At 34.3% G+C, this 24,747-nt stretch overlaps 1 protein-coding gene across 1 annotated transcript in view; it reads right to left on the bottom strand.

The window, feature by feature from the left end:
• The window catches only part of LOC145258210 (C-type mannose receptor 2-like), a 445,837-nt gene that overhangs the window by 243,393 nt on the left and 177,697 nt on the right, over window positions 1-24,747 (bottom strand). The window contains exon 4 of the mRNA XM_080116148.1: window positions 22,405-22,529. Coding sequence (XP_079972274.1) covers window positions 22,405-22,529 — 125 coding nt within the window. The remainder of the gene's footprint in view (window positions 1-22,404; window positions 22,530-24,747) is intronic.

The raw sequence follows: 24,747 nt of genomic DNA on the forward strand, positions 1-24,747 counted from the left end.
GCTTCCAGGGAACACCACGGGGTGCTTTCAAGGAGAGATCTTTGATGACCTGTGTGAAAGCTCCTTGTGAGCCAACAATAATAGAGATACCGCAAAGAAGAACAATACAAGAAACGATGAAACCAGAAACAAAAAAAAAATCATAAGAAAATAAAAGTGGACGATTCATAAGAATGACAAGACGAGAGAATTATGATACACTTGGGTATGACCAAAAAACCACACATGAAAAGAGAAGCAGAATCTCTATTGACAGCTACACAGGATAATGCGATTAGAACTAACCATATATAAGCTAAAATAGACAATTATAGACTCTGTGGACAAAGAGACGAAACGATAAACCACATAATATGTGAATGCAACAAACTAGCCCCAAAGGAATATAAGGACAGACATTAATGTATGGAGAAGACATCGTCCTGGCAGTTCTGTAGACCACTGCACCTCGAACATAGGAACAAATGGTTCAAACACAAACCCAAGACAGTATTGCCAAACGGAAACCACAAAATCCTTTGGAAAATAGTACAAACAGATAAACTCATCCAAACTAGAAGACAGGACGTCATAATAATTAACAAGAAGAAAAGAATTTACCAAATTGTAGACTTTGCTGTTCTAGCAGACACAGATTTAAAATTAAAGAGACAGAAAAACGAAACATATGCGGCATTTGCCAAAGAACTGAAATATGGAATATGGAACCTGAACAAAGTCAAGATAATACTGATAGTTGTAGGAGCATGAGGAACAGTCCTAAAGAATTTAGAAAAATACAAGGAGAAATCTGGAATCAAGAGGAATACTCACACTATGCAACGGATGGCAATGCTGAAAACAGCTGAAATCTTAAGAAAACCTCTCAAGTGCAGTAATTAATGTACATCAGTGATAAACACTAATGGGTCATATAGAAAATGCAACAGGAGTAAAAAAAAAAAAAAAAAAAAGCCACCAAAAAAACTGAAACCATAAAATTATAAATTGAGTATAAAAGAATTGTAGTGCTGGCATCGACTGACATTATACTATACAGTCGAGAAATTTCAAGGAGAATGGAAAGAGCGACTGTGGAGAGAAAATACTAACAAAACCTCCACTGGATAGATGCTAAGGAGGCTGGGACCTTCAGGGGGCTTATTGACACCCAAATTCCAGTGATGACCAATGGTCATTGTGAGCGAGAATTCAATGCAAATGACTGATGCGATAACGCAAATTTAATTGCAGAGATTATCGAACGAAATGGAGAGTAGTGACAATTTATGGAGATTTGTTGTCATCCAGGCTCCAGAGAACACCACCGATAGTTGTCACTGAACAATCTCTGATGATGACCTGTTTTTTGTGAAAGTTTGGCGAGGGGGGGACCATAGATTGAAGCTCAGTCGAGCACTTGCCATGAAAATAACGATAAAGCAGAGACAAACTCGCAATATCAGTAAAGATGCCCGCACTTCGCACGGGACTTCGCTATACACTTGGTTACCTGCTTAACGGGCACCTTTGCAGTAAGTGAATGATGTAAGAGCAACTATTGTTTAAAGGCGTTTAAAATTTAAACTGCATTCTTTATTTTTATTTTTGCATTTTTTTTATTCAAAGCTTCTTTAGACTATATATATATATATATATATATATATATATATATATATATATATATATATATAATATGACCTTGACCTTTGACCTTAATCTTGAAGAATGGTGTGCACTATTCCTAGGTAGGGGGGTCATTATGACGCTAGGTTTGGTCATGATCGGTCTACTAGTGTGAGATGTAGGAGAGTTGTACACACAGACACGTCAACACAAACACACAAACGCCATTACTAATAGATCTAATGGATCTAAAAAATGTACCGAAATTTCAACATGCTGGAGGGAGCGTTTTTGCATGAAAAATTAATAATTGAGTCTTGGAATCTAGCTATATTTTTTATCAGAAGTCCTCGTCATGCGGCTTAATAAACTGTTGCTTTCCACAGAAGAAACCGATCTTCTCGCAGAATATGTAATATGAAAAGAAAGAACTTAGATTCAAAAAGTGATCTGTACATTGATTCAGACTAAAGGTCAGCCAGCTGCAGTTGGTGGCCATGTCAATTGCTTCTGACAGTTGGCGATAGATAACAAGTGTCATTTTCGTTATTTCGTTACGAACGTATGTGCAATATATTCATGCGGAATATCTTGTTGCTTTTCTGAGTGTTCTCTTGCATTTGCCAAGGTCGCATTCCTTCCCGGTGTGGAGGTGCGCGTTCGCCCCATGATGGAAAAACGAAAGAAAGAAAAAAGAAAGGGTAACCCCCGCTCACGAAAGTTATCCAAACGCAAGGTCTTTGTTACTAGAGACTGTAAGGAAACGTGTCCCGTGCTGGTTCGAGGGGGCGGGGGGGGGGAACAGCTGACGTTTAGGTTCTGACCTCAATTGCTTTTTAAATCACACATGTGCGAAAATTAATCCAATGTTAGCGCTTACGGCTTTTTATATGGTCGTCATAACAGCTCGCTTTTTTTTATTAGAATATATAAAAATCTGTCCCTACCAACTTCTGCATTCTATACGTTATACATTCTACCCCTCTTTATAGCTATGAAGTGCTTTCAATAAGTTTCCAGGCTTTTTTTCGTATGGGCGCTTTTATTGATAGCACACATAAAGCTCTAGTCCCCTTCGAAGTAATCTCCTTCGGCTGCAATGCACTAAACATTGATATTTTCTTCCTTTTCTTTATGCCAAGCTCAGTCATGTTCTGCAAAGTAAAATTGACCATTTGGGGAATGCTAGGCGGCGTATGTGTCTGAGACAATACCTGCATCTAGTCTCACGTTTGGTCGTTTTGGTCCTGTCTTGCCATCCGGACCAAGTGTTTCTGGACGAGAGAGTGTGTTAGATACAAGTTCCCAGACTTTTAACTTAGTCAAACGAAAGTCGCAGCATCATCAGATAGTTGACAAACCAGTGATATTCCTATTTACTTGCTTCCCCGGGAGGGCAGAGTTAGACACAAACTCAGTTTTTAATGCGGGTAAAATCAGGCTCCCCAAAATGGGGCACTCTGGATAAGAACAAACATAAAAATTGCCCTAGTCTAGAAAGATTTCCCCTTCATTAGACGAGGAAAGAATAGGTTAAGTGCAGCATCAACACAGTACACTTTGATGTTTGTGGTCTTCATCAACTATGATAGATGGCAATTCCAAACGCCACTTATTGTGAAATACCTTTAATATTATGTTATTTTCGTTTGATATTTTTTTCTTTCACACTAATTTATACAAAGCTTTAAATTTTTCCTAGTAAATACCTGTAAATAAAAATAAACTAAAACTGCTTTTTTTATATTAACCATATATTTTTTTTTTTTTTTCAAAAATTGACTATATTTTTATTTTCATGATTACAATCATTTTCCCGTTGGTAACCTGTGAACCATTAGGTGTATCAGAATTTTTGTAGGAATTTTTGATACCCCCAACACGAAACTGTTAATAAAATATTTTTAAAAAACTCGTAATTTCTCTTTTAAAAGTGGGTTGTTTATTTTCTTTATGGATTATACTTCCAACATAAACTATTAAAGGTGTATATAAAGTAATAGAAATATTATTTCTTTATTTTAAAAAACAGTAATGAAATTAAATGAATATTACGAGTTCAGTATTTTTCGATTTTAAAAATTTAAAAATCTATCAAAATTTTTCTATTGATTCTATTTTCACGATATTTTAAGGGTCAATGTGAAATTTTATGCTCTTTCCAATAAACCGAATATAATATTTTAGACAAACCTTTTTTTTTTCAATTTACGCCCCCCCCCCATTTTGAAATGTCAATTAAAAAGTAAATGATTAATTTACACACCAAAGTTTTATATATCACAAATTGAAGGTAAAAGATCAATAATAATATATTCAAATTTAAAACAAAAAAAGTAGTGTTTTTTTTAGAAATTTACCTGTAAAATCCGAAGTTTAAAACCTTTTTTTTTTAATCACGTTGTTGTTGTTTTTTTTTTTTGTTTTTTTTTTTGTTATTTTTTTTATTGAAACCTTGGTCCTTGCTCCTTTAAGTGAAAAAAAAAATTAGGGTTTGAATTACATTTTTCGAGTACTATAAGCTTGGAAAGACAGGGGGTCGAATTATTCAGTATTTTTCATAAAGTTTCTGACACATCTAGTGAACCATATACTTCTTCCATAAACAATATAAAACAATTTTTTCCCATAAACCATATAAAATTGCTTTTTTCCCCAAATTTTTTATCGCATAATTTGTGAAAAAGACTTTCATTAGGATTTATTGGCCTTTAAAATTGTGGTATCGCGTAGCGGAAGACTTTAACGTAATTTTGGAAAGAAAGTAACAACTGCTTGTAAATACAGAACAACTGTTTTTAGGCCGTATGGTCTTCCGTAAAAAATGTAATATCACATAACAAATTCACTATATTAATTATCGTATTATTAAGAAAATGCGTAGTTATTTATCGGCATTTTTTCTTTTTTGGTATCGATTCTTTAAAGCATTTTCTATATAATTGAATATTAGCAATTAGCAATATTGGGCTCATTAAAAAGAAAATTATTAATTTATTTTTCACAGATTTAAAAGTAGTGTTTTTTGTAAAAAATAATGAAAGTAATATATATATATATATATATATATATATATATATATATATATATATATATAATATAATATAATATAATATAAAGCTCTGTGTGTGTGCGTGTGTGTGTGTGTGTGTACGTGTGTGTGTGTGTGCGTGTGTGCGTGTGTGTGTGTGGTCACGAATAGGCTCCTATATGGTTGACTATTTAAAAAAAACTGATTACATATAATGATAGAAGATGTATCGAGACACAGGAATGGGTATGTTTGATCGGGCGGAACGGTGGTTCATTAAAATTTTGGGGTCTGCGTTCGCGCCTGGTCCACAAAGTAGGGAAATAAAAAATTAAAAAATTAAAAAAAAAACGTTTACAAGTGTTTTTGATATAGATGTACATAAGAATACTTTAATAAGTATGTTTTAACTTAAATAGGGATGGTATAATAAAATTGTGGGGTCTGCGTTCGCGCCTGGCCTCCATAGAATGGAAGTAGACACAAACTTTAATGAAGACTTTTCATATCTATCTACGTAAATATACTTTACAGTTTGAAGAAATATGGTATAATAAAATTATGGGGTGTTCGTTCGCGCCTGACCTCCATAGAATGGAAATATGTCACAAAGTTTAACAAGGTTTTTTTAATAAAGATCCACAGAATATTGTGATAATTGTTTCAGTGTAAACAGGTATGGTATAATAAATGATGGGGTTTATCTTTTTTATTTTTACTTTCATCATATTTTGCTTTGGTTTTGATACCCCAAATTCAACGCTATCTCTTTACAATTCTTCCTTTTCATAACCTATCATACTTTCATAAATCGGAGTCCATTTTCTGTTTGCTGTTTTTGAACCCAGTCAACGACGGCTACTTTTGTTAGTATATATATATATATATATATATATATATATATATATATATATATATATATATATACTAGCAGTTCCTCCCGGCTTTGCTCAGGCCCTATGTACTGTTCATAACTTTACGTGACTATGTATATATTAAAAAGTGTGAATATGTACGGTAATGCCTTTGTATATAATAGTTTTCCTTAACTACCATAGAGAAAAGTTGGTAGAGGCATCAATTTTTTTTAACTTTGACTCAATTTTGACCACTTAGCGTTTATTGTTTTTTGCTCAAATAGAATTATAAAGTTAGATCCCTGTCCAAGTAATCTATGTCTAAAATTTGAAGTGTTTAGACTCAAATTTGGTAGAGTTCCCAAAGGTCAAACCGTTTAACTTTGCCCCCTTAACAGCAAAATTTCTCAAATCTCAATGCCCCTTATGCCAAATCTGTAGACCGAAATTTGACAGAGTTATTTGGTAGGAAAATGTGTACAGACAGAAATTATATATATATATATATATATATATATATATATATATATATATATATATATATATATATATATATATATATATATATATATATATATATGAAAAAAATTGCACCATTATAAAGTCCATTCTTCACTTAATAATCGGTGGAAGTTTCGTATTGATTGGATCATTACTTGATTTTTTTTTGGTAGATTTTTAAAGAGACTCCGTCTAAAAATACTTATTTCCTCCTTCCGTTTTTTGGCCCTGCCTACAATGCGCAAATAATCAGATGAGTTTGAAGAAGAATTTTTTTTTATTTCAATCATAGGATCTTACAGATTATTTTGGGTTTCGGAACATAAATCAGCTGTATTATTTTTTATCCTCAAATTTAAAGGCTTGAAAATCAAGTAAACAACTTTTTCGGATATGAATTTGATTTTTATTGTTATAAATAAAATAAAATGGCAGTGCCGGGGATTTTTTTTTTTTTTTTTTTTTTTTTTTTTGTGTGGCCGTCGAAAATTAGAAAGTTGGCATCTCTTCTCGATATTGAAGTGTGCGTTGGCCGATGAAAAATAAAGAAGTGTAGGGGAAGCTGTGGCAAAATGAGATAGCGGGTTAAAACGAGACACCACAGATAACTGAAACAGAGAGAGAGAGAGAGAGAGAGAGCTCTTTCGTGAGAAGTCTGATCAAGAGATCACGTGGTAACGCCTTGCCACCAACATCTACCATTGTTTTATTCAATACATCAAAAAGGGGTAAGTCTTCAAAATGTATCCATTTTAATCTGTGACGAACTGTACTCTGAGAGTGCAGAAAGCTGGATAGCTTATCAAGAGGACTGTAGGAAATGGTCACACTACGGCTGTGCAGGTCTAGACGAATGCAACAAGACCCCAATCTTCATTTGTCAGCTCTGTGAAGACTGGCTTATTCAGACCAAGATCCGTCTCGTTTTGCCCCAAGCAAGCATGGAGCAAAACGAGACAATACAGTTAGCTGAATAAATCATCTGTATTTCTTTTGAAAATAATTTCTCATCTTATTTTTTTTTTGTTGTTGTTGTGGCATTGTTTTCCAATACTTTGAATTTTCAGTACACAGAATATGGTTTGTATGTCAATGCTACCTTTGACTCGACAGTTCTTTTTCCCTTAAGTATCTCGTTTTGCCCCAGGTTCCACTAATTCCGTCAACGAAAGTCATCCGAACGCAAAGTCGCCATTACTAGCGTCTGTAAGGAGACATGTCTCATGCTAGATTGAAGAGGTAGAAGAAGAATGGCTGACGTTTAGATTCTGACCTGCTTTTTAAATCACACATGTGTGAACATTAATCTAACGTTAGAATATGTGTGAACATTAATCTAATGTTAGAATATGTGTGAACATTAATCTAACGTTAGAATATGTGTGAACATTAATCTAATGTTAGAATATGTGTGAACATTAATCTAATGTTAGAATATGTGTGAACATTAATCTAATGTTAGAATATGTGTGAACATTAATCTAACGTTAGAATATGTGTGAACATTAATCTAACGTTAGAATATGTGTGAACATTAATCTAATGTTAGAATATGTGTGAACATTAATCTAACGTTAGAATATGTGTGAACATTAATCTAACGTTAGAATATGTGTGAACATTAATCTAATGTTAGAATATGTGTGAACATTAATCTAACGTTAGAATATGTGTGAACATTAATCTAATGTTAGAATATGTGTGAACATTAATCTAACGTTAGAATATGTGTGAACATTAATCTAACGTTAGAATATGTGTGAACATTAATCTAATGTTAGAATATGTGTGAACATTAATCTAACGTTAGAATATGTGTGAACATTAATCTAATGTTAGAATATGTGTGAACATTAATCTAATGTTAGAATATGTGTGAACATTAATCTAACGTTAGAATATGTGTGAACATTAATCTAACGTTAGAATATGTGTGAACATTAATCTAATGTTAGAATATGTGTGAACATTAATCTAACGTTAGAATATGTGTGAACATTAATCTAATGTTAGAATATGTGTGAACATTAATCTAATGTTAGAATATGTGTGAACATTAATCTAACGTTAGAATATGTGTGAACATTAATCTAATGTTAGAATATGTGTGAACATTAATCTAATGTTAGAATATGTGTGAACATTAATCTAATGTTAGAATATGTGTGAACATTAATCTAACGTTAGAATATGTGTGAACATTAATCTAATGTTAGAATATGTGTGAACATTAATCTAACGTTAGAATATGTGTGAACATTAATCTAATGTTAGAATATGTGTGAACATTAATCTAATGTTAGAATATGTGTGAACATTAATCTAACGTTAGAATATGTGTGAACATTAATCTAATGTTAGAATATGTGTGAACATTAATCTAACGTTAGAATATGTGTGAACATTAATCTAATGTTAGAATATGTGTGAACATTAATCTAATGTTAGAATATGTGTGAACATTAATCTAATGTTAGAATATGTGTGAACATTAATCTAATGTTAGAATATGTGTGAACATTAATCTAATGTTAGAATATGTGTGAACATTAATCTAATGTTAGAATATGTGTGAACATTAATCTAATGTTAGAATATGTGTGAACATTAATCTAACGTTAGAATATGTGTGAACATTAATCTAATGTTAGAATATGTGTGAACATTAATCTAACGTTAGAATATGTGTGAACATTAATCTAACGTTAGAATATGTGTGAACATTAATCTAACGTTAGAATATGTGTGAACATTAATCTAATGTTAGAATATGTGTGAACATTAATCTAATGTTAGAATATGTGTGAACATTAATCTAATGTTAGAATATGTGTGAACATTAATCTAACGTTAGAATATGTGTGAACATTAATCTAACGTTAGAATATGTGTGAACATTAATCTAATGTTAGAATATGTGTGAACATTAATCTAATGTTAGAATATGTGTGAACATTAATCTAATGTTAGAATATGTGTGAACATTAATCTAATGTTAGAATATGTGTGAACATTAATCTAATGTTAGAATATGTGTGAACATTAATCTAATGTTAGAATATGTGTGAACATTAATCTAATGTTAGAATATGTGTGAACATTAATCTAATGTTAGAATATGTGTGAACATTAATCTAACGTTAGAATATGTGTGAACATTGATCTAATGTTAGAATATGTGTGAACATTAATCTAACGTTAGAATATGTGTGAACATTAATCTAACGTTAGAATATGTGTGAACATTAATCTAACGTTAGAATATGTGTGAACATTAATCTAATGTTAGAATATGTGTGAACATTAATCTAATGTTAGAATATGTGTGAACATTAATCTAACGTTAGAATATGTGTGAACATTAATCTAACGTTAGAATATGTGTGAACATTAATCTAATGTTAGAATATGTGTGAACATTAATCTAACGTTAGAATATGTGTGAACATTAATCTAACGTTAGAATATGTGTGAACATTAATCTAATGTTAGAATATGTGTGAACATTAATCTAATGTTAGAATATGTGTGAACATTAATCTAATGTTAGAATATGTGTGAACATTAATCTAATGTTAGAATATGTGTGAACATTAATCTAACGTTAGAATATGTGTGAACATTAATCTAATGTTAGAATATGTGTGAACATTAATCTAATGTTAGAATATGTGTGAACATTAATCTAATGTTAGAATATGTGTGAACATTAATCTAACGTTAGAATATGTGTGAACATTAATCTAATGTTAGAATATGTGTGAACATTAATCTAATGTTAGAATATGTGTGAACATTAATCTAACGTTAGAATATGTGTGAACATTAATCTAATGTTAGAATATGTGTGAACATTAATCTAATGTTAGAATATGTGTGAACATTAATCTAACGTTAGAATATGTGTGAACATTGATCTAATGTTAGAATATGTGTGAACATTAATCTAACGTTAGAATATGTGTGAACATTAATCTAATGTTAGAATATGTGTGAACATTAATCTAATGTTAGAATATGTGTGAACATTAATCTAACGTTAGAATATGTGTGAACATTAATCTAATGTTAGAATATGTGTGAACATTAATCTAATGTTAGAATATGTGTGAACATTAATCTAATGTTAGAATATGTGTGAACATTAATCTAACGTTAGAATATGTGTGAACATTAATCTAACGTTAGAATATGTGTGAACATTAATCTAATGTTAGAATATGTGTGAACATTAATCTAATGTTAGAATATGTGTGAACATTAATCTAACGTTAGAATATGTGTGAACATTAATCTAATGTTAGAATATGTGTGAACATTAATCTAACGTTAGAATATGTGTGAACATTAATCTAATGTTAGAATATGTGTGAACATTAATCTAATGTTAGAATATGTGTGAACATTAATCTAACGTTAGAATATGTGTGAACATTAATCTAATGTTAGAATATGTGTGAACATTAATCTCATGTTAGAAACCTACGGCTTTAATGCGGTTGTCATAAGAACTCACATTTTCATTTGAATATACAAAAAAAAAAATCTGTCTCTACTAACGTCCGCATTCTATATTTGTAAAAATCTAACCCCTTTTATAGCTATATGTAATAAAGCACTTATTCTAGTGTTGTCTTTTCTTTTTCTTTCTTTTTTTACAAGGTGGTCACCACTTATCAAGGCCCGGAAGCCACTCGGGGATAAGGGTTATTGCGTGTACAGTACGTTAATGTTGAGATTTGATAAAGTGTCTACTTAAGGGGGCGGTTCATCAAGAATTTCTTTATGTTGGACTTGAAGACCTCCAGGTTGTAGTCAGGTGGGAAACAGGCAAGCGGAACAGAGTTCCACAGGCGTGCACTTCTGAGAAAGAAGCTTTGTTCAGGGAATGTATGTTTTCGTTTTGGCACAGATAAAGAGTGGGGAAAATTTTTGACAGTGGTTTCAGCTAGACGGTTTTTTTCGTGAAAGATCGGCAAGGGGGAACCAGGGATTGAAGATCACACGAGCACCTGCCATGGAAGTAACAATAAAACAAAGACAGGCTGGCAACGTCTCTCCTGTGGGAGAGAGGTTGCAGGGAAGAGAAAAGGGCACCCCCCCCACTAAGCCACAAAGCCTATTTTGTACTCAGTCAAGGCAGGATAAATTCTTTTAGCAGCTCCTGCCCAGATGTGGCAACAGTACTCCATCCTTGGACGTACTTGGCTTTTATATAAGTAGAGAATTGCGTCAGCAGTGAGATATCTTCTGGAGCGGTAGAAGGATTGTACCATTTTTCCAGCGATCTTGGCAACTGACTTGATGTACGTGTTCCATTTCAGGTCAGGAGTAAAGGTCAAGTCCAGAAGCTTATCAAAGCATGGAGCTTCCCCTAGTCGAGAGCCATCCATTTCAATTGATGCCAGATGGGGATCAGAACTTGATGATGTAAAGATAGGAGTTTGGTTTTAGATGCATTAAAAGTAACCAGCCACCTCTTCCCCCACTGTAACACGCGCTCAAGATCAGAGAAGAGAGAATTAGAGAGAACTTTGTTATTTATGGCCTTTGATGTGTTGCCATAGATGTTTGTGTCATCAGCATACATGTGAACGAATGATTTAAGTATGTGTTTTGGGAGATCATTGATGTAGATCAGGAAGAGAGTTGGGCTCAGGATGAACCCCTGAGGGACTTCAGCATTAATACTGAGAGACTCTGATTTCTGCCCATCAACCACTACTCTTATGAGCCTATCAGAGAGAAATGATTTAATGATTGAGAAAACATTTCCAGTTATACCGTAGCTGGAAATCTTGTGAAGTAGGCCCTTATGACATACTTTATCGAAGGCTTTTGATATGTCAAGAGCCCTAGAGAGAAAGCCTTTGTCAAGAGATTCATAACCGTTAGCACATCTGCTGTAGATCTAGTAGAACGAAAACCATATTTCATGTCACTAAGAAGGTTAATTCTTCTGAGGTGGTTGACTACTTCTCTATTTAATATGGATTCCAGCAACTTACTCATGACACACAAGAGACTTATTAGTCTGTACTGAGAGGGGGACGACTTATCACCTGAATTCTTAAATACAGGACATACTGATGAGGTTTTCCAGGGTGTTACGAAGCACTTCTCCTTAAGGCAACGCTTAAACAGTTTTGTAAGTATGAGGGCAAGTTCTGGTTGAAGCTTTTTCAGCACTGTAATTGGAATGCCGTCAGGGCCAGTTGCTTTACTGAAATCAAGGTTCTTGATTAGCTTAGCAATCTCACGTACAGATATTTGTATGTTGCATAGCGTGTTGTCTGTTTTAGGAGGAAATACGGGGAGTTGATGGCCTTCGTCGTGTAGGGTAGAATTAGTTGCAAAGTTCTTGGCAAATAGTTTGGCCTTGTCTGATGCTGACGAGATAACCTCAGGTCCATTGATGATGGTTGGGATAGAACGCACGCTTCTGTCCAGGATCCTATTTGCTATTTGCCAAAACTGGTGGGAACCAAGCCGCTGCTCAGCAACTTTGGATTTAACGGACTGAGCATATTGTTCTCTTGCATTTTTATTACTCTTTTACAGTGGTTGCTGACAGTCCTGAAAGCAGCTCTAGTCACCGTGCATCTATTACGTTGGTAGCTATGGAAAAAGTGATTTCTGTGCGCAATAGCAGCAGCACATTCTGGGGAGAACCATGGCCGGCTGTTAGGTTTTTGTTGGAATTTTTTGGATGGTATGAATTGGTTTATGCCTACAATTACCATTCGGTCAGGTCTGATACTATAGAAGACACATCGTTTTTGGAATGTAGGGGTAGATCAGATATAAATGTACGGAAGCTATCCCAGTCAGTCATAGGGTATCGATATACTGTACGGTGGAGAGGTACGTCTGACGACTTATTGCATTTCGTTTTTATCTTAATTGATACAACCGAGTGGTCGGAAGATCCCAGAGGGGACAGAACGGAACATGAACATAGCTCAGGGGAAGTTTTTAGAGCACTAGTCAGGATTTCACCAAAAATATAATTTATTTTATTGCGGACTATTATCTTCATCTTTCTTAGATGCTGTTTCACGGCGTTTCGGTCAACTATTCATCTGGCCATCGTCAAGTGGTATCTGCGACGGGATAGGAACTCCGAATCTCCTAACTGCATTCTCAGCAATTACTGCCTTCCATAGTTGCACCACGATTTGGCCAAGTAAGCCCCTGTTCGGCTTTGAGTAGGATTGAAACCGATATCTTCAGACAATTCTCACCTGAACCGTAGAGATTCAACGTCTCTATCCACTGCGCCACGGGCCCCATAGGCGCGATCAAGGTTGGAATTTTTTGGTCTCATAAATCCACGTTTATTTATTATCTGATCTTCCATGGTCGGGTCCGTACCGAATGGTATATATATTATTTTAATTGGAATTCATTATTGGGATGAGTATTATTTATTAATTTATTTATTGCGGACTATTATCCTCATCTTTCTTAGATGTTGTTTCAGGACGTTTCGGCCAACTATTCCTCTGGCCTTCATCATTTATGTTAAGAATTATGTTTTGATAATTTAGTTGGATAGGAATTTTAACAAGTATCAACATTCTTTCAAAAACTAATTTTTAGTTGAAAGAATAGAATAAACATTAGGTCAGACCTGACAGTTGATGAGTTAAGCATACGTGTGATTTAGAGTATGACGTAACAGTCATTTGATCAGGATTTTCGAGTTAATTAGATCCGAGATTTGAGAGAGTTAGCATCTGAGATTGGAGACGGGTGGACGTGCAGGAAGCGCGCACAGCCAAAGAGATGGGGTAGGAAGAAAGCGTTCGCAAGCCTTCGATGATTTGGGACTCAACTGGATTGGAACAAAAGAATAAATGTATATATTTTGTAACCGGTGAGTTGTGTTACCTGTTCCGATGGAATGCTTCTTTGTTGCAGCCGTCTGGAGGATCCGAGAAATAAACTATCCAATAGAAAAAGGTTAGTCCCAAATTAAGGTACTGTGAATCGTCTTTCTATTACAACTTGTCCACTCAGCAACATAACAGACATTCAGCTAGGCCACGTATCTATATGATTCAAACGAGTATATACACATCACGAGCAACACAATAAATTAGGGTTCAAATAGTAAAGAACCACTATAGACATTTAGTGACATGTACACACATTCAAATGAACCCTCCGTCACAAGTACATATCTCTGTATACATGTTGGTACCCCATTATACAACACTAGGTCGACGTGTTATAATTTTTGCTCGTTTTTAACTGGCTAAGAAGTCTAGTTTGTTTTGTTTTTTAATATCGACTATAGTTAGAAACACCATCAATTATTTTGACTGCTTCAGTTTAATCTGCAGTGCTACCAGATCAAACTGTCTGAAGATACAGGCTTTCTGACTTAAAATGCGCCAAACATTGATATCATTTTCCCCTTTCCTTGTGCAAAACTCAATCATGTTCTGCAAAGTAAAAAACTAAATCAACGACTTTCCTCTACAAAACAACCAAACTAAACACCATTAATAAATATTTGAAGATATATAAACTTGAAGCATAAAAAAAACTTTTATTTTAAAATTACTTGATTGCCCCTCGGGATCCGTGGCGCAGTGGATAGTGATGCAGAATATCTACGATTCCAGGTGAGCATTGTCAGAGGATTAGTTCGCTAAACCGTAGTGAGACTACAACTACGTAAGGCAGTAATTGCTGTGGATGTAGTTGGGAGATTCGACATTCCTATCCCGCCGCGGTTACCATCTGACGAAGGCCAGAGAAATAATTGCCTAAAACGTTGTGAAACAACAAGTAGGAGATGAGGATAATAGTCCACGTATAATTAAATACTGGATTTGACATTAAATAACCCAAAATTGTTGATATGCCGTAAAACAAAACAATCAAACCAATCGATTAAATCACCTGGTATGCTTCTCCTTTCTAATGAATTACGTGGTGGAACGATAAAGTTGTCGTACTAAAGAAACAACACTACAGCTTTATTTTTAAACTTTATTGAAAAAATCAATTCAGGTAACTTGATTATGTAGTAGAGCTGACATCTATTCAATGTAATCGCCTTCAGCCTCAATCGCCGCCTCAAAACGGGTCGGAACTGGGAGCATGCCTTTTCCACAAGCACCCGCGGGAGCTCGGTGAATTGCGGCGATCAGGCTGGCTTTAGTGCTGTGGGAGGTGATGTTGGTGATGTTCTCGTATGCCTAAACAAAGTAGTCAAGCGGGTTCAGATCGGGGGAAGAGAGAGGCTAACGAAAGAAGTCGTAGCACTCCTCCTGAAGCCAAGCCTGGGTCTCTTTGAACTTGTGGGCAGGCGACGGACCCTGTTGCCACACCCAAAGTCTGGCAGCAGCCACCTGAATCATCACACTTTTTAGACATCTAGGTATACTTTGGTGTTGACTTTCAAGCCGACTTCAAAGATGTGAGGTGGCATGACGTGGCCGTCACTTGAAACCACATCAAAGACCATAACTGTTTTCATTACCCTGGACACGTCCCTGTAATTTGTGGCAATCTAGCGATGCATTTTGAGGGTGCTGGCAATGGTCCTGTTGTCATAGCTTGGATCGGTAGAGAAAATGAGTTATACAGCGGCGCATCTCTGATCTCGCTTATTGACCATTGTCTCTACTTAAGACATGATAGAAGGCCCCTATCGATCTGAGGATTTGTACACAACTGGGCAACTAGTAGATGGTCCGCAACAAAATACGAAAAACGGTTTTCATGAAACGGAAATGGAATCTTGTTGTCTTTTCTAGGGCGAGAATTTGATCGTTACACACCTATAGTTAATCGTAACGTTTCCAGTTATTCGCTATAATCCACATGTACATTCACCATATCTCTATAATCACAGAGAATGTCACATCAATACGGTGTGAACCAGATGAGTTTTAAGACGGGCTTTTTTTTTTTCTTCAATCATTGGATCTTACAGATTATTTTTGGTTTCGAAACATAAATCCGGCGTACTTTATTAAAATCTAAATGTTATTTTTTTTTATCTTCAAATTAAAATGCTTCATAATCACTTGTATGTAGAAGTCTTGAAAGTAAACAACTTTTCAGGCATGAATTTGATTTTTATTGTAATAATTAAAATAAAATGGTAGCGCCTAGGATTTTTTTCTTTTTTGTTTTTCTTTTTTTTTTTTTTTTTTGTGGGCGTCAGAAATTCAGAAGTGATTCTTGTTAAATCTTCTGTTGCATTTTTAAAAGTCACATCCCGTCTCGATGTTGAAGTGCTCGTTGGTCCTATAGAAAGTCACCCAAACGCAAAGTCGCCATTACTAGCGTCTGTAAGGAGACATGTCTCATGCTAGTTTAAAGAGGCGGAGGAACAGCTGACGTTTAGATTCTGACCTCAATTGCTTTTTAAATCACACATGTGCGAAAATTAATCCAATGTTAGAAACCTACGGCTTTAATGTGGTTATCATAACAGCTCACTTTTTTATTAGAATATATAAAAATCTGTCCCTACCAACTTCTGCGTTCTATACTTTATACATTCTACCTCTTCTTATAGCTACGAGGTGCTTTTAATAAGTTTCCAGGCTTGTTTCGTATGAAAATTGATAGCACACATAAAACTCTAGTCCTCTTCGAAGTAATTCGGCTGCAATGCACTAAACATTGATATTTTCTTCCTTTTCTTTATGCCAAACTCAATCATGTTCTGCCAAGTAAAAAACGAAATCAACAATTTTCTCTACAAAATAACCAAACTAAACATCAAGAATAAATATTTAAATATATAAAAAACATGAAGCTTAAATAAATCGGGTTTGTTTTACTATACACATAGATTCGAAGAATTTGTCAAAAAACAAATACATAACAAATAAATGTTATCAAAGACAAAATAAGTTACTTTTCTTCCTAACTGAATAATTTTTAGTGTTTTTATTTAATGTATAATGTTTATTCGGTGCGAAAATTAATCCAATGTTAGAAACCTACGGCTTTTATGTAGTAGTCATAAGAGCTCACATTTATCTTTATTTGAATACAGAAGTATTAGGTGTATCAGAATTTTTGTAGGAATTTTTGACGACCCTAACACGAAACTGCGAATAAAATATTTAAAAAAACTCGTAATTTCTCCTTTAAAAGTAGGTTGTCTTTTTTCTTTATGGATTATACTTCCAAAATAAACTATTAAAGTTGTTTTAAAAGTAATAGAAATTTTTTTTTTTTAAACAATAATGAATTTTACGAACTCAATATTTTTCAATTTTTAAAATTTAAAAATCTATCAAAATTTTTCTATTGATTCTATTTTTACGATATTTTCAGGGTCAATGTGAAATTTTATGCTTTTTCCAATAAACCGAATATAATATTTTAGACAAACGTTTTTTTTAATTCACGCTTCCCATTTTCAAGAGTCTATTAAAAAGTAAATAATTAATTTACTCACCAAAGTTTTATATATCACAAATTGAAGAGAAAAGGTCAATGAATAATATATTCAAATTTAAAACAAAAAAAAGTAGTGTTTTTTAGAAATTTACCTGTAAAGTTCGAAGTTTAAAACCTTTTTTTTTAAACCACGTTGTTTGTTTCTTTCTTTATTTTTAATGAAACCTTGGTCCTTGCTCCTTTAATTAAAAAAACATTAGGGCTTGAATTATATTTTTCGAGTAGTTATAAGCTTGGAAAGACAGAGGGTCGAATAATTCACGCCTCCCATTTTGAAATGTCTATTAAAAAGTAAATAACTAATTTACTCACCAAAGTTTTATATATTACAAATTGAAGAGAAAAGGTCAATAAATAATATATTCAAATTTAAAACAAAAAAATGTAGTGTTTTTTAGAAATTTACCTGTAAAGTCCGAAGTTTAAAACCTTTTTAAAAAAAACGCGTTGTTTGTTTGTTTTTTTTAATGAAACCTTGGTCCTTGCTCCTTTAATTGTAAAAAAATTAGGGCTTGAATTACATTTTTCGAGTAGTTATAAGCTTAGAAAGACGGGGTGCAATTATTCACTATTTTTCACGAAATTTCTGACACACCTACAGAAGTATGTCTCTAGTAAAGTCGGAATTTTATACTTTTAAAAGTATAACCCTTTTTATATGTAATCAAGCCCCTTCGGGGCCACATTATCCTAATATTGTTCTTTAGATTTGTAAATTATAAAGACGACACTTTTCTAAATTTATTCTTCAGGAAAAAAATTGTTACATCCTTTATTGTAGTTGGTTAAAAAAAAAAATTATTTTTTTTATTATTAATATGATGGTGAACACCACCACCACCACCACCAACAACAACAACAACAATAACAATAATAATAATAATATGCTCATTCTCTAACTGAGGCTACCACATAAGGCTGTCTGAAGATACTGAGTTGTTTTTTTAATGCACAAAAAGTGATGTTATTATATTTTTCTTTTCCTTTTCAAAACTCAATCATGTTCTGCAAACCATTTTCATGGGTATATGTAATTAATTAATAGATAGTAATTTCCATGATTTTTCCATTTTACGAAATGTATATATCTATAAAAGTGAACGTGTCTGTGTGTGTGTCTGTGTACATTTCCCTATGCAATAACTCTGTCAATTTAAGTCTACATACTCGAAATTTGATATACAGGGTACTGAGATTGAGAAAAACATTTGTAATCCGTTTCCGGCCAGAAATTTGGCTGTAAGGGGTCAAAGTTCAACGATTAGACCTTTGAGAACTCTACCAAACTCCTACGACAATTTTGTTGGTCTAAACACTTGAAATTTTAGATATAGGTTCCTTGGACATAGATTTAACTTAATAACTTGATTTGAGCCCAAAACAGCAAATGTTAAGGGTCATAATAGGGGTCAAAGTTTAAAAAAATTGACCTCTGCGGTTTCTACCAAATTACTCAGACAATTTCTAGTCTAAACATTTGAAATTTTACATAAATGGTATTCAGAGATTGGGCAAACTTTTTAATCGGTTTAGGTCGAAAACATTCAGTTACCAATATATAAATGTATGTATGATTGCATGTCTGCCTAAAACTTTCGACAGAGGCGACGGATTTTACCAAGATCAGTATTGTCTTAAAGTTTGACCTTTCAGACGACAAATATCGAAAAATTGGCTAAAAACATTGATATCTTCACCTTCAACTGGTCACTTTTTTACAGGGGGGGGTCGATTTTTTCGCCGATATTTTCGAAAGTCATCCTCTCGTTTCGATTGTCTAGCCTAAATTAAAACCTACGTCACTTCCGGTTTGGCGGTGGTCGTAACCGCAAAGACGTCAGGTTTTTCCCCCGTTCTTTTCCTCCTTCGGGGTACGGGTTCGAGCCTGCCTTCCTACTACCACTATTTTTTTTTTTTGATCATACACCCGGGCAACGCCGGGCTGAAATGCTAGTGAATAAATAAATGAATATGAAGCCAATCCTCAGCCAATAATGCTTGCTTCCAAGGTCAATGAAAAGGGCAGGATTATTAAAAACAGGATAATACGTTCCTGAATTTTTGAGATGAGGATTGGTTATTCCTATTATTTGGATTCTTTTGACTACTGTTCTCATCTTGAGTATCATTTTCAGAACGTTTCGGTCGATGTAACCTCCGACCTTTTTCATATTTATCTTGTCGAACCCTGAAATTTAGATGGAATTTCGAACGGAACCCTTTATTTACTTCACGGGGATAGCATGCTCTTGTTCCGCACTATTGAAAAATCAATTGTAAAATTGATATTCTTCTGAAGGTTGAAGGTGCAATCCTCAGTGTGAGCGACCGAAAAATACAATTGCGAATTACTTAGGACCTCTATCCAGTCGTCACTGGCGGAATAATAGCTTGCTACTGCTATTAAGCAAATAAAAGGTTCCGTTCGATATATCATCCAAATTCTCAGAGTTCGATAATGTATACCTGAAGAAGGGCAAATGATACTTCGACCGAAACATTGTGAAAATCGCACTCCAGATGAGAACAGTACTCCAATGAATCCAAATAATACGATTTACGAAAGTGATTTCGAAGTCTTTAAGTTGGGAGATAAGAAATAAATTCTGACTTGAATAAAGTCGAGTAATATGGTTGAGTTATGCTCCGAAATCAGAAATAAGCCGGAAGATTCACTGATCAAAAAAAAAAAAAAAAAAAAAAAAGCTACTGGTCTCTAAACTCACAGGGATAGCAGTGAGTTCGTTCAGCAGACTAGAAATGAAAACTGTTCACAAATCCAGCCAGCCAGCCAGCCAGCACTGTCGTAACCAAAATTGAACTCACTATACAAGCTTGCTAGTGAATAAATAAATGAATATGAAGCCAATCCTCAGCCAATAATGCTTGCTTCCAGGGTCAATGAAAAGAGCAGGATTATTAAAAACAGGATAATACGTTCCTGCATTTTTGAGATGAGAATTGGTTAGTCCTAAGATTTGGATTCTTTTGACTACTGTTCTCATCTTGAGTGTCATTTTCGATTCAAATCTGTAATTCAAATCTGTAATTCAAATCTTGTCGGTAGCCGAATACTTGATGTTTCGCCAGGGCTGTCAAAGGTATTTTTTATCGTGACGCCATCACTAGATGGAGTGCCTACCACGGCTTAAGATAGTCCCATCTACCCTCGAGAGAAGGATAGAGTGCGCCAGTTTCTCAACCTGGTATTTTACCTCACAAATAAATCACTAAACAAGATAAATAAATTAATCCCCTTTATTTGTTCTCTGGAAAACACAAAACATAATGAATAGTGATGATTTTAAGTGCCGCATAGGTAACGAAGCCACAAGTACGAACGTAGCAGCAGCGGCAGCTCATATATGCAAATAACCAAGCAGTGGCGCGAATTGACGTCACAGCAAAGGAAGAGAAGGAAAAGAAAAGCGGGGATATATTTGAAACAATATGGGCGGCGACAACGAGGCGAAGGACGTGCCGATGGGAGAGATTCGAAAACCCACGTGTCAGCGTCTGGACTTGAGCAGACGTGTTGACGCGGTAGGCGACAAAGTACATGTTCGACACGGCAGAGTTTTGTAAACTACATGGCGAACGGAGAGACTTGTAAAACCAAGATGCAGGCGTAGTTTGGAAAGTACCATGAATAAATACTTTTTTATTTCAAGTAATAATGGCTGATGGAACGAGAGCATGCTAGCCCGTGAAGTAAATAAAGAGTTCCGTTCAAAATTCCGTCCAAATTTCCAAGTTTTACGGAAACATTCCCGAGTTCGACACAATACACCTGAAGAAAGTCGAAGGTTACATCGACCGAAACGTTGTGAAAATGACACTCAAGATGGCAACAGCGGTCCGATCAATCTAAATAATACGCCTAAACTGTTGATAATAGAGCCCAGAAGAAAAAAAAACGGCTGACTGACAAGACTCACCGTCCCCATACACAGTGCAAGGTAGACAACTCGTGTTCCCCTCCTTCACATTATGTTATGCGAAGACACAAGAAGTCTAATGTACGAGGTTTATTCCGAAAGTAAAGTTTCCCATTTTTAACCTCCAAAACGTGAAGATCTATGAAGACGGGAATGGTACCATTAAAACAGGCGACCTTTTGTGCTCCAGAATTTATTTTTCTACATAGTTACAATCATTTTTAATGCCCTTCTGACATCAGTGAACGATGGCTGTCCATGGCCGTCCGGAGCGCGCTTTGTCATACGAGGGTCGTTCCAAAAGTAAAGCCTACTATTTTTTAACACAAAAAGTTGAAGAGATATGGAGACGGAAGTGATACCATTACAACGAACGACTTATTGCGCTTTAAAATTTATTTTTCCACATAGTTACCACCATTCTCCATACACTTTTGCCAGGAATTTAATTACGCATCTCTGCTTCTGATGCACGTCTATGACAAGGATTGCTTTCTTAGAGTCTCGTAACGTCAATATCTGCAGCATAGAGATGAAACTTTCGGGACATGAATGCATAAGATGTTTCTGAATTTTGTAGATGAGGATTGGTTATTTGTATTATTATTTATCAGACTGTTGTTCTCATCTTGAGTGTGATTTTCACAACGTTTCGGTCGATGTAACCTCCGACCTTCTTCAGGTGTATCTCTATACAGTCATGGCTGACGAAACAAGAGTACGCTAATCCCGTGAAGTAAATAAAGGGTCCCTCGAAATTCCCGAGCACGACTGAAACATTCCCGAGTTCGACAAGATACAGCTGAAGAAGGTCGGAGGTTATATCGAACGAAACGTTGTGAAAATCATACTCAGGATGAGAACAGTAGTCCGATCAATAATAATACAAATGAATGCATAAGTTCAGTCATCATAACAATACAATTTGCAATCCCTTCTGATTTACTCACAAAATTGGAACAAAAATAGGAGGCATTACTTTTGGAACGACATTCGTAGTTTTAGAGGATCTCTTGAGAAGATGATGTCTTACCTTTTGATCTTTCGCAGATGTATGCTTGGACTGTTGAGCATGATTTGTCGTTCAATCCGTGGCCCCAAAGCTCCGCACACCATTCACTACCTCCCCAGTTGTTTGGTTCATAATCATTCCACACACTAAATAAAACAAAAATCAAAACAACAAAATCAGTTTAAGTCCTATCATATATATTTGAATTTTGGGGGCAGTCCAGAGTTCAACCTAATTACAAAAAAAAAAAAAAAAAAAAAAAAAGTCAGAAAAATCTTTATAACGGAACGAAAATGACATATTCTAAAAATCAGGTAAATTGATCAAATATTTTTCTAAAACAAAATAAACTTTTATGATGAAGTAATATGCTGTGTTTTATACCGCCATGTTGTTTTATGAGCTGTGATACAGCGAAACAGTACTGTATGTGGATGACTATAATGCTCCCTATCTTGGATTGAGCATATTGAGAAGTGGTATATAAACTGCCATTAGCGTATTAAGCGATGCTTTTTTGTGTAAACAAATCGAGCTTAGGATTTTTGGACGATGTCAAAACATCGTTAATTCACTACCCGCACAGCAGCATCCATATAGCGTAATGGTGAGAAAGCATGACTATTGTTTGGGCGGTCGAGTTTCGATCCTGTCTTGAGATATTTGCCTGTCTAGTCGCACTGATGAGCTGTGGTACAGCGAAACAGTACTGGATGTGGTTGACTATATATATATATATATATATATATATATATATATATATATATATATATATATATATATATATATATATTATAATGTACAGCTTTACCAGGGAAAGACGTTAATTTTATTGTTCATTCCAAAACTAGGGTTTTATTAGAAACATTTTTGTACAATTGTTACGCCCCATAGCTTATATAAAGTATATTATGCTACTTCATTTTAATTATACTAGCTGAGCATCTCATCAGCGCGAAAAAAAATGCATAAACAAATTCTCAAAATTCCAACAGTCTATGGACAGCACACCAACAGTCCGGTATTCACAGCTTTTTTGTACCCAAAGCGAATACTGTGCGTTATGTATATAGGTAATTTTCTATTATTAAGATATGATGCTGGGCTAACGTATAGTTCATGTGGTTGAATAATTATAAAATACTAAAACGACGCTTGGAAATTTCACGGAATGAAAAATATATTTAATCAACAAATATGTTTTTGATAATGTAGTATTTTTCTGTATAGCGCAAAAAATAATTTTTTTCGACAGAAAAAATAGTTACATGCAACAAATTATTAACATTTCTAAGTGTTAATAAGTATTAACAAATACTCAGAAAGTAATATTGTGCTACATAGTTCAATCCGAATAATAATATCACATTTTAAGAGACAATATTTAATTCTCTCCTTCAGTCCATTATCTCTAGGCAGACAATGTTCTTTTTTCCCCCTGATCCTTTCGAATATTTTCTTTTTGTATAACGTTTCTCTGGTTTCTTTCTTCAGTGTTCTTCACTGAAGAAAGAAATCAGAGAAACGTTTCGATGCGCGTCGAAAACACAAGTTTTCTTTCTCACACAATTACAACAATATTCATATATCATTATAACTAGCCTAGGCACCCGGCGTTGTCCGGGTGTTTGGGGGGGGGTGTTGAGCAAAAAAACAAAAAGGAGTTGTAGGCAGGCAAGTACCGAGAAGGAGAAAAGAACGTGAAGAAAAAAAAAACGTGACGTCTTTGCTGCTGTGATCATCGCCAAACCGGAAGTGATGAATGTTGTCAAGAGTTGGCAGATTGATATTTTAAAAATAAATTTTTGCTAATTTGGCTTTCTTTTTAAGCAGTTTGGCCTTCAAAAATTGTAATTGGCCTTTTTTAAATCGTAACGTAAGGACTAAGGAATGAAGAAACATATTATATACATTACACTTGCCTTAAAATATATTGCACTATTGCGCTATCTAAAAGAACTTTATCATTTGCTTATATATTTGAACACTATTCAAATTAACAAAAATTATATATAAAAACACATATTTGTTGGTTGTTTGTTGCCTTTGTTCAATTACCTAATCGGGGTTTAAATACTTGAAGCCAAATCTTTAAAAAAAAAAAAAAAAAGGCCAAAAAAAAGGCCAAATTGATAACTGTAGTAAACTCTTCAATATATAAATATATATGAAATACGTCGATTTAAATTATCACTAATCTACATAAGCACATAAAAAATAACAATAATGACGTGAAAAATATATAAATGGGTTTATGCACACATTCTTTGATTTTTCAATTTAACTTTTTTGTTTGCAAAAGTTTTGCTATAGTTATCAATTTGGCCTCTTTTGGGTTTTTTTGTCTAAAAGATTTGGCTTCAA

Source organism: Euprymna scolopes, chromosome 33, assembly GCF_053919585.1.
Source record: "Euprymna scolopes isolate OS-2025 chromosome 33, ASM5391958v1, whole genome shotgun sequence".
Classification (NCBI taxonomy): Eukaryota; Metazoa; Mollusca; class Cephalopoda; order Sepiida; family Sepiolidae; genus Euprymna; species Euprymna scolopes.